The sequence below is a fragment of the Schistocerca piceifrons genome, chromosome 4 (assembly GCF_021461385.2).
Source record: "Schistocerca piceifrons isolate TAMUIC-IGC-003096 chromosome 4, iqSchPice1.1, whole genome shotgun sequence".
Lineage (NCBI taxonomy): Eukaryota > Metazoa > Arthropoda > Insecta > Orthoptera > Acrididae > Schistocerca > Schistocerca piceifrons.
In genome coordinates, this window is record NC_060141.1 from 69503779 (window position 1) to 69518554 (window position 14776).

Sequence of the window (14776 nt, forward strand, 5' to 3'; positions counted from 1 at the left end):
CAGGTCTTCCACTGTCGTTGGCAAGTTGTTGTCACGTCGTTGCTCACATTATTCCAGTATCAGACACCAAAGCTATTTCGATCATGTGCCAAGGAATCTTTAGAATAAAGTGCAATTCTAAATTGGAGGTGTGCCCTTGCCTTCCTTCCTTGATAATTACTATATATTAAGTATGTTGCATATTACATGTAGCTAATAGCACGCGACTCGTAATAAATGTAACTCAAAAAGTGTAAAATGCCTTGTTATATGCAACATAGCGCAGGTTAATTAAATAGGTAAATAAACTTCCAAAGTAAAAAAAAAAAAAAAAACCTAAGTGAGACTAAAGCCATACAAACGACTCGCGATTAAAGACCTAACCATTGTACTACTACTTGGCACCCGTACAGCCGGCGAATGGTATTACTTGTATTAGTCACCAAAACTGAACACTGACTGGACACAATGATAAAAAGCCCACAGGTCAAACGAAACAATGAAAGTATTTTCACTCAGTACCACTAAAGCAAGACCATGTTTTATATCCTATAAGTAAGGTAGTAGTCTACTTATCTTCGACCATCATCAATCATTGAATACGAATTCGCTACTGGAAAGGCAATTTCTCGGAAACTACCTGGCCTATTGAAACAGTGTGCTGAATGGCACACGACCCGGGAACCAAGCCTCGCGTCCCTCCCTGATAGCTTTGCTTCCGCCAGTATATCTCTCCTACTTTTGAAACTAAGCAACGGTTTTATATGATTCCCACATAAACTACAAGAGACGTTAGTAACCGAGATGCAAAACATGCTATTCAGGAACGAAAGTTTTCTGACAGATGACGAGGTGCTCCGGAATCTTCTATGGAACCTATGTTCATCCTCCGCGCTGTTACGGTCTCGCAGCAAGTAACTTCCAACTCGTCCACTGATGAAGTAATTTTGAAATGGCAATCACTGCAATGTTCGTTTAAGCCATCAGTTACTGGTTGCTGAGTCGAACAGTGGATATACAAACATGGTGTATTCCTGAATGACGGTGATACTGGTTGAATACGTCCAAACGGAAGTCGCACATATGCTAAGACGAAACTTTAACCGTTCTTCTGCCTTTGACTGCGTGATATTTACTTGATGCAAAATACTTAGTTACTAGACCTGACTTACAGTTCGTACCTCTTACATAATCCGTTTCAAACAGATACTAGCCGCGCTGCAGGAAGGAAGTTGAGGAAGTGTGAATATGAAGGAAATGAGACCAACAACCTATAAACTAGGTTTAATTTATAGTTCACAGTCTGGTAGTGTATGTGGGTGTGTGTTTGGTGTGGGGGCGGGGGGAAGGCGAGGAATCACTTGCGGTGTGGTAACAACGAGATCACGTCACCGGGTATTTAACAACACAATAATGGGTGTGGCTTATTATTCAGAGTTATTGTACACAGATCAGCGCCGTCCAACAGAATATTTAACACATTATTAATAAAATAACACACACAAATACATACATACACACACCACACTCAAACACACACACACACACACACACACACACACACACACACACACACACACGCACATACACACTAGGCATGGAACGTAATGGTGAGACAAAGAATGTATGACATAAAGAGAACATGTACATACCCTCTTTAATTCGAGAAGGAGCGCTCTGTTTAGTTCCACTTTTTTGTTTATTTCCTTAAGAGCAACTTTCGAGCCCTGAAACAATCACCATAGTATTCTTATACTCGGAAATATTGTAGAAATAATTTTTTATGAGCAATAAATACTGTTGTTAAAGTTTCTGAAAAATATTCTTGAATCTGACATTGGCAAAAAATCGCTTACCCTGTAGATAGCTGTCTGTACGTACATCTGCTTGTTTCCATCACCTATGCTGAAATCATCATCCGAGATTGTCTGGAAAAAAAATGTTAATCCATGACATTAAAAAAAGTTTGTTGTGAATTACCTAGCTTCGTTAATTAAAATTATAGCTCAGGTGTTCTTATAAACGTTCACAAAAATCATAGTCATGAGAACTTCATTCACTTTAACAATAAAGTGTTGCAACATAGTTACATGAATATTCCTGATAATGTCAGAACAGGAGGAAGCTACCGTAGGTGTAGTGTAAAATTACAAAAATTGCAAAACCTTCCAATAAAACGTTTTAAAATTTTCATAACTTTTCATATGTTGTCGCAATCGCATTTAACATTCAAAAAAGTTTTGCGAAATAGTATCCAGTTCGGAAGCTTAACTACCATCGTCAGGTCACATGAAAATGCAGTTGCAGTATAGGACAACATTGCAGCGTCCATAACAGTCTTACTTTTAGTCCTCAGGTAAAATCAGTTATGCACAGCTACTCTATCTGTGACAACTACTGAAACAAAAAGCCAGCTCAGTTTCATAAAAAAATTTGTATGCTGATACAGCTATATAATTATTTTCGTTACAGTTGTAACTGTAAGCAGAGATTTTCCAGGTAAACTGTACTTGAAGTCAAGTGGACAAGTTACTAGTGTGACGTTGTTGTATATATATTTTATGTTCTACTTTTGAATTCAAGTACAGTTTACTTGGCTTATTTCTGCTTACAGTTACCGACAGTAACGAAAATAACTATATGCACGCGTTATCTGATGATAGTAGTTAAGCTACCAAAACTGGTCATGACTCTGAAAAAATATTTTAGTGTTAAATGCGATGAGAGAAAATATATAGAATTCTTTTGAAAATTTTAAGAAGTTTTATGGGGAGTTTTAAAATTTTCATAATTTTACATTTGATTAAATACTCGATCTGAATTTTTTGTGTCATTTTACAAGGCGCTGTCTTACAGCCACCGTATTGTTGGAAAACATGTTTTTTAACAGAAATCTGTAAAAGGCAAAATGTTAGAATGTGCGAGAACTACTGCAAAAACAGAGAATTACATGTGGAGTAGCTGTCCAGGAATGTTATTGAAATCTAAAGAGGAAAATTATTGGTTATTGTATTTTTCCCTTCCAATCAATAATGAGTAGCGATCTCATCTTATTGTTATTAGAGTCTAGTACGAAAATGTTAATTTTAGGATCGCGGAGAAAACAAATATTAACTTTCTTCTCTGTTTCAAGTAAAATTTATTGAGCCACTTCTTTGACTATCAGTAACTGTACATCTCCTTCCTACAGAACTGCAAAATGAATCTCATGCCAAATTTGCTGGTACAGCCTCTCCAGAAGAGACATCATGGTCTCTGATAGCGAGGTGGTGCAGTGGTTAGCACACTGGACACGTATTCGGGAGGACGACGTTAAAATTCGTGTTCGGCCATCCAGGTTTAGGTTTTCCATGATTTGGTTCATTAACTTTAGGCAAATTCCGGGATGGTTCCTCTCAAAGGGCACGGCGGTTTCCTCCTCCAGCCTTGAAACAATGACTTCGTTGTTGATGGGACGTTAATCTTTAATCTTCCTTCATCCTTTCTTCTGGAATACCAGTCTCCCCCTTTTATGGCACTAATGAACAACAAAGGAACAACATCATTAATAAATGTCGTAAAAGAGTCAGAATTAGAGTCTGGAGCTTGCTCCAGCGAACCGGATGTTCAATTCACTTATGTGAATAATCCTTCTTGCAAGAGCACGAGTCACGTCGTCTTCAGTGGAGTCTTTCTTCCATTGTTTCTTTTTTCTTTTGTGTGTGTCCAGTAGCTACCAACAGAATTGTGACACACAAGTCTAAGTTAACGAAACATGTCATCATTGCTGTAGTTGACATGTCCTGATAAGTTCTTTGTTTCATGGTTATTTACTGTGTGTGTTGTCTTTCTGCATACGTGGTCTTTTGCCTGACGCACACCTCCCCCTCCCCTATCCGTCCCTCCAGCCAGCAGAGGATTTAAGCTTCCATGCAGATTCATGTCTCACCTCATCTGTGCTTTGAAAATTACAAGGAGTCCATCTGTCGTAATATCAGCCATTCTGTGGGAAGTTACCCTTGGAAGTTATATGAACAGTGTCAGGGTTAATCAAACGAAATAAAAGCCAAAACTAAAATTTACAAGGACTGTAAAATCAATATCTAGTTCCCAATATATCCAAGAAAAGAGTCAGAATTAAGGTTAACAAAACAGAGTTATCTGAATTTCATTCAAGTGACATCAAAGTGCAACGTAGATAAACGAAGAAAGAATGAACTTCGTTTCACATACGCGACTTTGACTTTATGATTCACTCAGTGCTAATTTCAGAACTTCACTGCCGGCAGATGTGACCGAGCGGTTCTAGGCGCTTAAATCTGGAACCGCGCTGCTACTACGGTCGAAGGCTCGAACCTAGCCTCGGACATGGATGTGTGTGATGTCCTTAGGTTAGTTAGGTTTAAGTAGTTCAAGTCTAGGGGGCTGATGACCTCAGATGTTAAGTCCCATGGTGCTTAGAGCCATTTGAACCATTTTTTTAGAACCCCACTATCATAGTGTGCCTGACGAAGCAGGTGAAGGACACAGAAGACAGGCTTAGATATCAATGTATCTTCGTGGACGTACACACCTTTGTCCATTTTTTAAATTATTAGAGATGCAATACTCCGTAACAGGTAGAACGGCCACCAGTGTGCGTTAGTGTGGTAGGCGTTTAGTGTTGTTACCAGGCCTGGAGGAAGTGGTAGCAAAACGACTATTCACGTTGGTGTGTGGAATGTATGGGTCTGGTGACATAGCATCTGACTATAGGGAAAATATCATCCACATAATTCCGAAGACTACAACAGCCGACAAGTGGGAGAATTATCGTAAAATCAACTCGACAGCTCATGCATCCACGCTGCTGACAAAAATAATAAACAGAAGAATGGAAAAGAAAACTGTAAATGTGTTAGATGACGATCAGTTCGGCTTCAGGAAAGGTAAAGGCATCAGAGAGGCAATTCTGACGTTACAGTTGATAATGGTAGCAAGACTAAAGAAAAATCAGGACACGTTCATAGGATTTGTTTACCTCGAAAAAGCTTTCAACAATGTGAAATGGTGCAAGCTGTTCAAAATTCTGAGAAAAATAGGGATAAGCTACAGGAAAAGACAGATGATACACAATATCTACAAGAGACAAGAGAGAATAATTAGAGTGGACGACCGAAATGCTGGGATTAAAAAGGGTGTAAGACAGGGATGTAGTCTTTCACCCCTACTGTCCAATCTGTGCATCGAAGAAGCAATGATGGAAATAAAAGGAATGTTTAGGAGTGGGATTAAAATTCAAGGTGAAAGGATATCAATGATACGATTCGCTGATGACGTTGCCATCCTGAGTGAAAGTGAAGAGCCGTCTGTTGTGGCCGAGCGGTTCTAGGCACTTTAGTCTGGAACCACGCGACAGCTACGGTCGCAGGTTTGAATCCTGCCTCGGGCATGGATGTGTGTGATGTCCTTAGGTTAGTTAGGTTTAAGTAGTTCTACGTTCTAGGGGACTGGTGACCTCAGATGTTAAGTCCCATTGTGCTCAGAACCATTTGAACCATTTTAGAAAGTGAAAAAGAATTACATGACACGCTGAACGGAATGAACAATCTAATGAATACAGAGTATGGATTGAGAGTAAACTGAAGAAAGAGAAAAGTAATTTGAAGTAACAGAAATGAGAACAGCGAGAAACTTAACATCACGATTAATCGTCACGAAATAGATGAAGTTAAGGAATTCTGCTACCTAGGCACTAAAATAACCTATGACGGACGGAGCAAGGAGGAGATCAAAATGAGACTAGCACTGGCAAAAAGGGCATTCCTGGCCAAGAGAAGTCTACTACGCCAAACACACGCCTTAATTTGACGGAGAAATTTCTTAGAATGCACGTTTGGAACACAGCGTTGTATGGTGGTGAGACGTAGACTGTGGAAAAACCAAAACAGAAGAGAATCTAACCATTTGAGATGTGGTGTTACAAACAAATGTTGAAAGTCAGGTGGATTCAAAAGATAAGGAATGACGAGGTTCTGCACAGAATCGGAGAGGGAAAGAATATGAGGAAATCCTTGACAAGGAGAAGGAAAAGGATGATAGGACATCTGTCAAGACATCCATGGTACTAGAGGGAGCTCTAGAGGACAAAAACTGTAGAAGAAGACAGAGACTGAAGTACATCCAGCAAGTAATTGAGGACATAATACTCTGAAATGAGGAGGTTCGCACAGAAGAGGGATTCGTGGCGGATCGCATCAAACCAGTAAAAAAAAAAAAAAGGTAATGAGCGCGCTGCAACATTCTGTGGTATCCCACACCGCCACACGACTGGTCAGAGACTCCATCGTCGGGTAATATGATGATCACCTGGAGAGAGGTCCCATTCTTCCAACGTTTTGGAGGGGCACAGCGGTATTGCTCCTGGCATAATGGTGAGAGAGACATCAAGTATGACTTCAAGGCATGGCTGGTACTGAGTGACGAACAGCACAGCGGTACATTTTGTGTCCTCATGTGTTAGCTCTCATACGACAGTATCGTGGTGGTGTTCTTCAAAAGGACGATGCTCGTCTACACGTGGCACGTGTCTCTATGAATTGTTTGGATGGTGCTGAGATACACCCGTGGCCAGCAAGATACACAGACACGTCCCTCATCGAGCAGATTAGGGATCAGCTCGGACGTCAACTGCGTCCCATTGACAATAACCAGGATACCAAGGACCGTTTACAGCAGTTGTCGACCAGCCTGCCTCAGGAGAGGACGCAACCACTTTATGAGACCCTTACAAACCCAATCAGTGTATGCACGGAAGCCAGGAGGGGTGAGGCAACATATTGCAAGTGGGTTCATATGTCCAAGTTATTTGTAAAATTGATTCGATGCTTAATGTGATAACATCATATGTCCACTCCAGCCATGAAGGTTCATTTCGTTTCCTTCTCCTCTTTTCGGTGCTTCACTATCTTTGAGGCACTTCATAATTCGAATAAAATGTAGCAAATGTTACACCATTTCCATTTGACACTCCATTTTCCAACGCTTAAACAAGGCTTCTCCTAACCTTCAACTTAGTTACATGCAATGCATCAAAGCAAAAACAACTCTAGAATCCGAAATAAAAAAAAAAAGAACTCACTTGATATATACGCTTATAGCAACCTGTGTGTCAACTTGACAAACCGCAAAAACCACAAACTTTAGAATCATAAAATATTTTCCACGTAAATTTTGGTAGCAATGGTAAATTATATACTTAAGTATTCCTCATGCGATGTACCGCATGAGAAACGTTCACACCACTGTTGTTACAGCATTATGTTTACTCGGTTTGTCGAAGATATTTCACACGGTAAATCAAACCTGCATCTTAAATAATTATGTGCTCATCAATGAGAGTGCGGAAACGTGGGCCACAGATCGTAGACACAAGCTGCGGTGCGTCGCGGCCATCTGAACAGATCTTGACTGCCGTCTAGCTGCCGATGTCCATTAGCCAGCGTCCGATGGATTGAGAGAAAACCCGAGCAAAAATTATTCTACTTTAAACAGATAATCACGAGCCTATTATGGATACTTTTTCGCAATTTTTTGCCATTACTGACTACTTAAAAATCAAGTAAATGATCTGTTATACTTTCAGCAGAGTGATTCTTTTAGTAGACAAATAAAATGCCGTTCTAACTATGAAAGAAGGAGTAGGATCGAACTCTCGATTTTCCTTTTGAACTGCACGACATTCTCCATTCAACAATCGGAAGATGCAGCATCAGAACAGCTCCAGAGGAGGCTATCACTATCACTAGAATCTTGGACATTCCACGCTGTTCACACCTGCTGGTGGTTGGAATTTGGATCCCCAGGGCGATTACTTTTATGGCCGCTGTAACTCAACGATTCGGAGTTAGGCCAGTCGGCAGGTGGTAATGATTGTGTCAAAGATTGTACAGTATCGTCATCATTTCCCTCGAACAGCAGTCATTTACAGTCAGTTCAACAAGAAATTGTACGCGATAATTTTAAATGTGACGTCCGTAGAGACATCTGTGGCAGCGGTCTTGAATCTGTAATCAGTGTGCTTTTGCATAGTGTGTACATAAACAGCGTGAGAGATGAATGTTTTGTTTTGTCGGTTGCAGTTTAAAATGAGTGCAAAATATCTGAAACGTCACGAGGCAGTGTGCCTTGTAAATGATCCAAAGGGACCAAAGCTTCCAAACTTAGCTGCTGCTAGAATTCTTAGAAAGTCAAAGCATTCGTTGCAAAGTGGGTCAAATGATATTTAGAGGTAGGAAACGTGGATGACGTACGGGAGAGAGGGTTAGGATGCCAAGCTATAATCGACAGTGACGGCGACTGGATTAACTATTACGTAATTGTGCAATTAGTAATAACATGTATTTTCATGCAAACATACACTCCTGGAAATGGAAAAAAGAACACATTGACACCGGTGTGTCAGACCCACCATAATTGCTCCGGACACTGCGAGAGGGCTGTACAAGCAATGATCACACGCACGGCACAGCGGACACACCAGGAACCGCGGTGTTGGCCGTCGAATGGCGCTAGCTGCGCAGCATTTGTGCACCGCCGCCGTCAGTGCCAGCCAGTTTGCCGTGGCATACGGAGCTCCATCGCAGTCTTTAACACTGGTAGCATGCCGCGACAGCGTGGACGTGAACCGTATGTGCAGTTGACGGACTTTGAGCGAGGGCGTATAGTGGGCATGCGGGAGGCCGGGTGGACGTACCGCCGAATTGCTCAACACGTGGGGCGTGAGGTCTCCACAGTACATCGATGTTGTCGCCAGTGGTCGGCGGAAGGTGCACGTGCCCGTCGACCTGGGACCGGACCGCAGCGACGCACGGATGCACGCCAAGACCGTAGGATCCTACGCAGTGCCGTAGGGGACCGCACCGCCACTTCCCAGCATATTAGGGACACTGTTGCTCCTGGGGTATCGGCGAGGACCATTCGCAACCGTCTCCATGAAGCTGGGCTACGGTCTCGCACACCGTTAGGCCGTCTTCCGCTCACGCCCCAACATCGTGCAGCCCGCCTCCAGTGGTGTCGCGACAGGTGTGAATGGAGGGACGAATGGAGACGTGTCGTCTTCAGCGATGAGAGTCACTTCTGCCTTGGTGCCAATGATGGTCGTATGCGTGTTTGGCGCCGTGCAGGTGAGCGCCACAATCAGGACTGCATACGACCGAGGCACACAGGGCCAACACCCGGCATCATGGTGTGGGGAGCGATCTCCTACACTGGCCGTACACCACTGGTGATCGTCGAGGGGACACTGAATAGTGCACGGTACATCCAAACCGTCATCGAACCCATCGTTCTACCATTCCTAGACCGGCAAGGGAACTTGCTGTTCCAACAGGACAATGCACGTCCGCATGTATCCCGTGCCACCCAACGTGCTCTAGAAGGTGTAAGTCAACTACCCTGGCCAGCAAGATCTCCGGATCTGTCCCCCCATTGAGCATGTTTGGGACTGTATGAAGCGTCGTCTCACGCGGTCTGCACGTCCAGCACGAACGCTGGTCCAACTGAGGCGCCAGGTGGAAATGGCATGGCAAGCCGTTCCACAGGACTACATCCAGCATCTCTACGATCGTCTCCATGGGAGAATAGCAGCCTGCATTGCTGCGAAAGGTGGATATACACTGTACTAGTGCCGACATTGTGCATGCTCTGTTGCCTGTGTCTATGTGCCTGTGGTTCTGTCAGTGTGATCATGCGATGTATCTGACCCCAGGAATGTGTGAATAAAGTTTCCCCTTCCTGGGACAATGAATTCACGGTGTTCTTATTTCAATTTCCAGGAGTGTATATCTATAATAGTGTCTTTTATTTTTTACAGATAACAGCGTACACTTTCTTGTGGAACTGACTGTAAAAGGTATTCAGAAGTAGAAGATGCTATTTGTTATTAAATTAAAGCGACGTATGTTACCCTAGTGAAATCTTGGAATGAGTAGCGATGCTATGACATTATAACAAAATTTTTAACATTGCGCTGGCGTATAGTTACCGCCAAATGGCAGCTGTACACAGTACGAGTAATTTGCTGCTGAAGAGAGCGTCATGTGACTTGGTAAGTAAAAAAATTGCACCCCAAGAGACTTAGACCTAAATAACTGGTTAGTAAACTACAGGGAATATTGAACAGATGTTCTATTTTTGAGTAGTCATCAGTCTACCGACTGGTTTGGTGCCACCCGCCACGATTTGCTCTCCTATGTTACCCTCTTCACTTCGGAGTAGCACTTGTAACCTTGCCGGACGTATTCAAAATTCTGTCGTATTCTACAGTCTTTACCCTTTACATCTCCCTCTAGTACTATGGAAGTTATTCCCTGATGTAGTAACAGATGTCCTATCTCCTGCCTCTTATTCTAGTCAGTGCTTTCCATAATTTCCTTCTCTCGTCCGTCCCGATAGCTCAGTGGTGCCGGCACGGTAACTCAGCGTGTTCGGTCAGAGGGTTAGCTGCCTCTGTAACAAAAAAAAACTGAGTTATTGGATCAACAAGGAACTGAAACGGGTGTCTTGCGACGTTCGCACCGAACAGATGAAACGAACGAAAACGAACAAAATTAGATTTAAAAAAAAGTGGTCAGCGTGACGGATTGCAGTCCTACAGGACCGGGTTCAATTCCCGGCTGGGTCGGGGATTTTCCCCACTCAGGGGCTGGGTGTTGTGCTGTCTTCATCATCATTTCATCCCCGTCCGGCGCGCAGGTCGCCCAATGTGGCGTCGAATGTAATAAGACGTGCACCAAGGCGGCCGGACCTGCCCCGCAAGGGGCCTCCCGGTCTATGACGCCAAATGCTAATCTCCATTTCATTATTTTCTGCGCCGACGCCTCAGAAAACCTCGTCATTACTTACCCTATCAGTAAACCTAATATTCAAAATTCGTCTGTAGCATCATGTCTCAAATGCTTCAATTGTCTTCTGCTACTGTTTTCCCACGGTCCATGTTTCACTACGGTGTAATGCTGTGCTCCAAATGTACATTCCCAAAAAGAAAAAATTCTTCGTCAAATTAAGACTCATGTTTTGAAAAGGAAAGTTGCTGCTCACCATATAGCGGAGATGCTGAGTCGCAGAAAGGCACAACAAAAAGACTGTCACAAATAAAGCTTTCGGCCATTAAGGCCTTCGTCGACAATAGGCAACAGACGCACGCAAACGCAACTAACACACACGACTACAGCCTCAGGCAACTGACGAAGGCCTTAATGACCGAAAGCTTTATTTGTGACAGTCTTTTTGTTGTGCCTTTCTGCGACTCAGCATCCCTCCTACGTGGTTAGTAGCAACATTCCTTTTCATAATATTGTTACATTCCATTCCGGATTTTCAATTGTTTCATGAAGACCGAAGTTTGATACTCGTCGACTTCTCTTGGGCAGGAATGCACTTTTTGCCAGTGCTAGTCTGCTGTTTATGACCACCTTGTTCCGTCCATCATGGGTTATTTTGCTGCCTAGGTAGAACAATCCCATAACTTCGTCTTCTTCGTGATCTCCAATTCATGTAGCGAGCTTCTCGCTGTTCTCATCGCTGCTGCTTCTCATTACTTTCGTCTTTCTTCGATTTACTCTCAGTCCATATTATGTACTCATTAAACTGTTCATTCCATTGAACGGATTGCTTAATTCTCCTTCAGATAGTGAGATATTTATGACAGAGTATTCGTGAGTAATCGATTAGTTGGTGAAACTTGGAAGCACCAGATGTAAGTTAAAAAAATGTGTGTGAAATCTTATGGGACTTAACTGCTGAGGTCATTAGTCCATAAGCTTACACTCTACTTAACCTAAATTACCCTAAGGACAAACACACACACACCCATGACCGAGGGAGGACTCGAACCTCCGCCGGGACCAGCGGCACAGTCGATGACTACAGCCCCTAGACCGTTCGGCTGATCCCGCGCCGTCCAGATGTAAGTGAAGCGAGTTGTCGACACTGTGTATTTCATTGTATCTGTCTCATTTTATTATGTAAAATACTCGGTCGGTTCTCTGTCATCATCTTCTGTTATTACAAGTATTATACGACACTGGCCAAATAAATTGAAGTTCCCATAACTGGAAGAAGAAATGAAATGAATCTTCGCAGGTTGACAGGGTATGTGATGTTATTACAGATATCATCTCTTGGTGCTCTTCGGACTCCGATTTTTTTTCGATGTGTTTCTTTAAATTTACCTGTTGAGACTCTCAGATACTTAAAAAGCACTCAAGAAAGGAACACGTAAGGGTTCTCTACACCGTCATTTTACAGAAAATGCTCCGTATAAAGCCATTCGCCTTTCGTATAATCGACATTTCGTGCTCGTTCCACTTCATGTTACTTTGCAAAGCTACACCTAGATATTTAGTCGAGGCGGCTGTGTCAAGCAGCACATGACTAACGATATATTCAAACATTATAATACTTTTTCCCTCCCACCTGCATTGATTTACAATTTCTCACATTTAGAACAAGCTGCTACTCCTCTCACCAAATAGAATTCCAAGCGGTATGTCTCTACACTCACTGAATGATGACACTTCCCGTACACTAAAACGACGCCGCGCTGGATTAGCCTAGCGGTCTAAGGGGCTGCAGCCATGGACTGTGCCGCTGATCCCGGCGGAGGTTCGAGTCCTCCCTCGGGCATGGGTGTGTATGTGTGTGTTTGTCCTTAGGATAATTTGGGTTAAGTAGTGTGGAAGCTTAGAGACTGATGACCTTAGCAGTTAAGTCCCATAAGATTTCACACACATTTGAACATTTGAACAATAATGTTAGTAGTAAACAGTCGCAGATTGCTGTTCCGACCATCTGTCCAACTGTTTAAGTATATAGTGAACAAGACAACCTCTCGCTCCTATCACACTTCTCTGAGGCGCCTCTAGTTATTCATTGTTTCTGACGAACACTAGCCATTCAGGAACAGTTACATCAAAAGTATTGAAGTCACTCCCATGTATGAGGACCTATTCCGTGTGCTCGGACGACTGTAAGCAGCCTGCAGTGCGGAAATCTATAAAAAGCTTCCGGAAATCTCGAAATACGCAACCTGCCTGTTGTTCTTCATCCACGGTTCGCAGAGCATCGTGCGAGAATCAGACAAGATGAGTTTCTCATAGGCGATGCTTTTTAATCGTGTGTTAATTTGTGGACAGAGGCCTTTGTGTGTCACGTTAATTTGTTACAATAGAGACTAGAACATGCTCAAAAATTCTGCAGTTAATCGGTGTTGCTGATACTCGTCTGTTATTCTGCTTGTGAGTCCCTCTTTTTATAAAGGGTAGTCACCTGCGCTTTTTGCACTCACTTGAGACTTCACACTAGGGGAGAGATTCGCGATAAATGCAAACTACACCATCCAGTCGCATTAATGTGAGAATCTGTCAAAAGCCACCTTTCGCAACGGGCACCATTGCGTGACGTGCAGAAGAGTGAGTGAGGTTCTGGAAGGTACCTACAGGCAAGCCAACTCCAGTGCAGTGGCCATATGTGCTACGTTTCTCGGTTGAGGATTCACTCCATGAACAGCCAGATCCGTAGTGCCACGCATTTTCGATTGGGTTTAAATCCGAGGAGTTTGGTGGCCATTGGAGTACAGTAAACTCACCGTGGTGCTCTTCGAACGACGCCCCGTACACAGCAAGCTGTGTGACACGTTGCATTGTCCCGCTGGTAGATGATGTCGTGACGAGGAAAAAGGAATCGCATGTAGGGGTGGACATGGTCCACAAGTAAATACATGTGTTAATCCATTATGCCTTCCAGAATCACGAGCCAGCATTTGCTTTCAGATGTTGGGCACCATACACGCGAACGGATATCTTCTGATGGAGCATGAAACGTTATTCATCTGAAAAGGTCACCTATCGCCATTGAGTTGACGTCCAGTTGCGGCATCGTCGTGTGAATACCAGATTTCATCGCCGATGAACAGCAGTCAGCATGGGTGCTTCAATGGGGCACTTGATGCAGAGGCCCACAGGCAGCTATGTTCATAAATGGTTCAAATGGCTCTGAGCGCTATGGGACTTAACATCTGTGGTCATCAGTCGCCTAGAACTTAGAACTACTTAAACCTAACTAACCTAAGGACATCACACACATCCATGCCCGAGGCAGGATTCGAACCTGCGACCATAGCAGTCGCGCGGTTCCGGACTGAGCGCCTACAACCGCTAGACCACCGCGGCCGGCAAGCAGCTATGTTCGCTGAACTGTCGTTGCGGAAACCTTGGCTTATCTGTCCAGTTGCTCAACAGTTGCATGTCTATTCACCAGTACACATCTCCAGAGCTGTTGTTCAACCCTGCCATCTACGGAATGGGCTGCACCACAGCTGCCTAGGTCCCAGTTTGGGATAGCGTCATTTTGCCATACCTCATACGCTTAAACCACGGCGTCACGTGAGCAATTTACAAACTTAGAAGTTTCGGCAATGATTCCTTCCTTGGCACGAAACACAATGATCATGCACCATAGCAGAAAAATCGCTCCCTTCCGCCGTACGACAATGTCTGCACTTTTCTTCTGCGATCCCGCGGATTTTTATGTACACTGAACTTCTAAAGAAACTGTTGTAGACATGCGTATTGAAATACAGAGATATGTAAGCTGACATAATACGGCGCTGCGATCGGCAATGCCTATGAAAGATAAAAAGTGTTTGGCGCAGTTATTAGATCGGTTACTACAGCCACAATTGCAGATTATCAAAATTTAAGTGCGTTTGAACGTAGTGTTATAGCCGGAGCACTGGCGACGGGACACAGCATCTCCGAAGTAGCGATGAAATGGCGAT

The 14776-nt window shown here is 43.4% G+C and overlaps 1 protein-coding gene across 1 annotated transcript in view; it reads right to left on the bottom strand.

Annotated features, from left to right (window-relative positions):
• LOC124795601 (atrial natriuretic peptide receptor 1-like) overlaps nucleotides 1-14776 on the bottom strand; it is a 369591-nt gene that overhangs the window by 196677 nt on the left and 158138 nt on the right. The window contains exons 8-9 of the mRNA XM_047259672.1: nucleotides 1836-1907; nucleotides 1632-1706 (exon numbers count right to left, since the gene is read on the bottom strand). Coding sequence (XP_047115628.1) covers nucleotides 1632-1706; nucleotides 1836-1907 — 147 coding nt within the window. The remainder of the gene's footprint in view (nucleotides 1-1631; nucleotides 1707-1835; nucleotides 1908-14776) is intronic.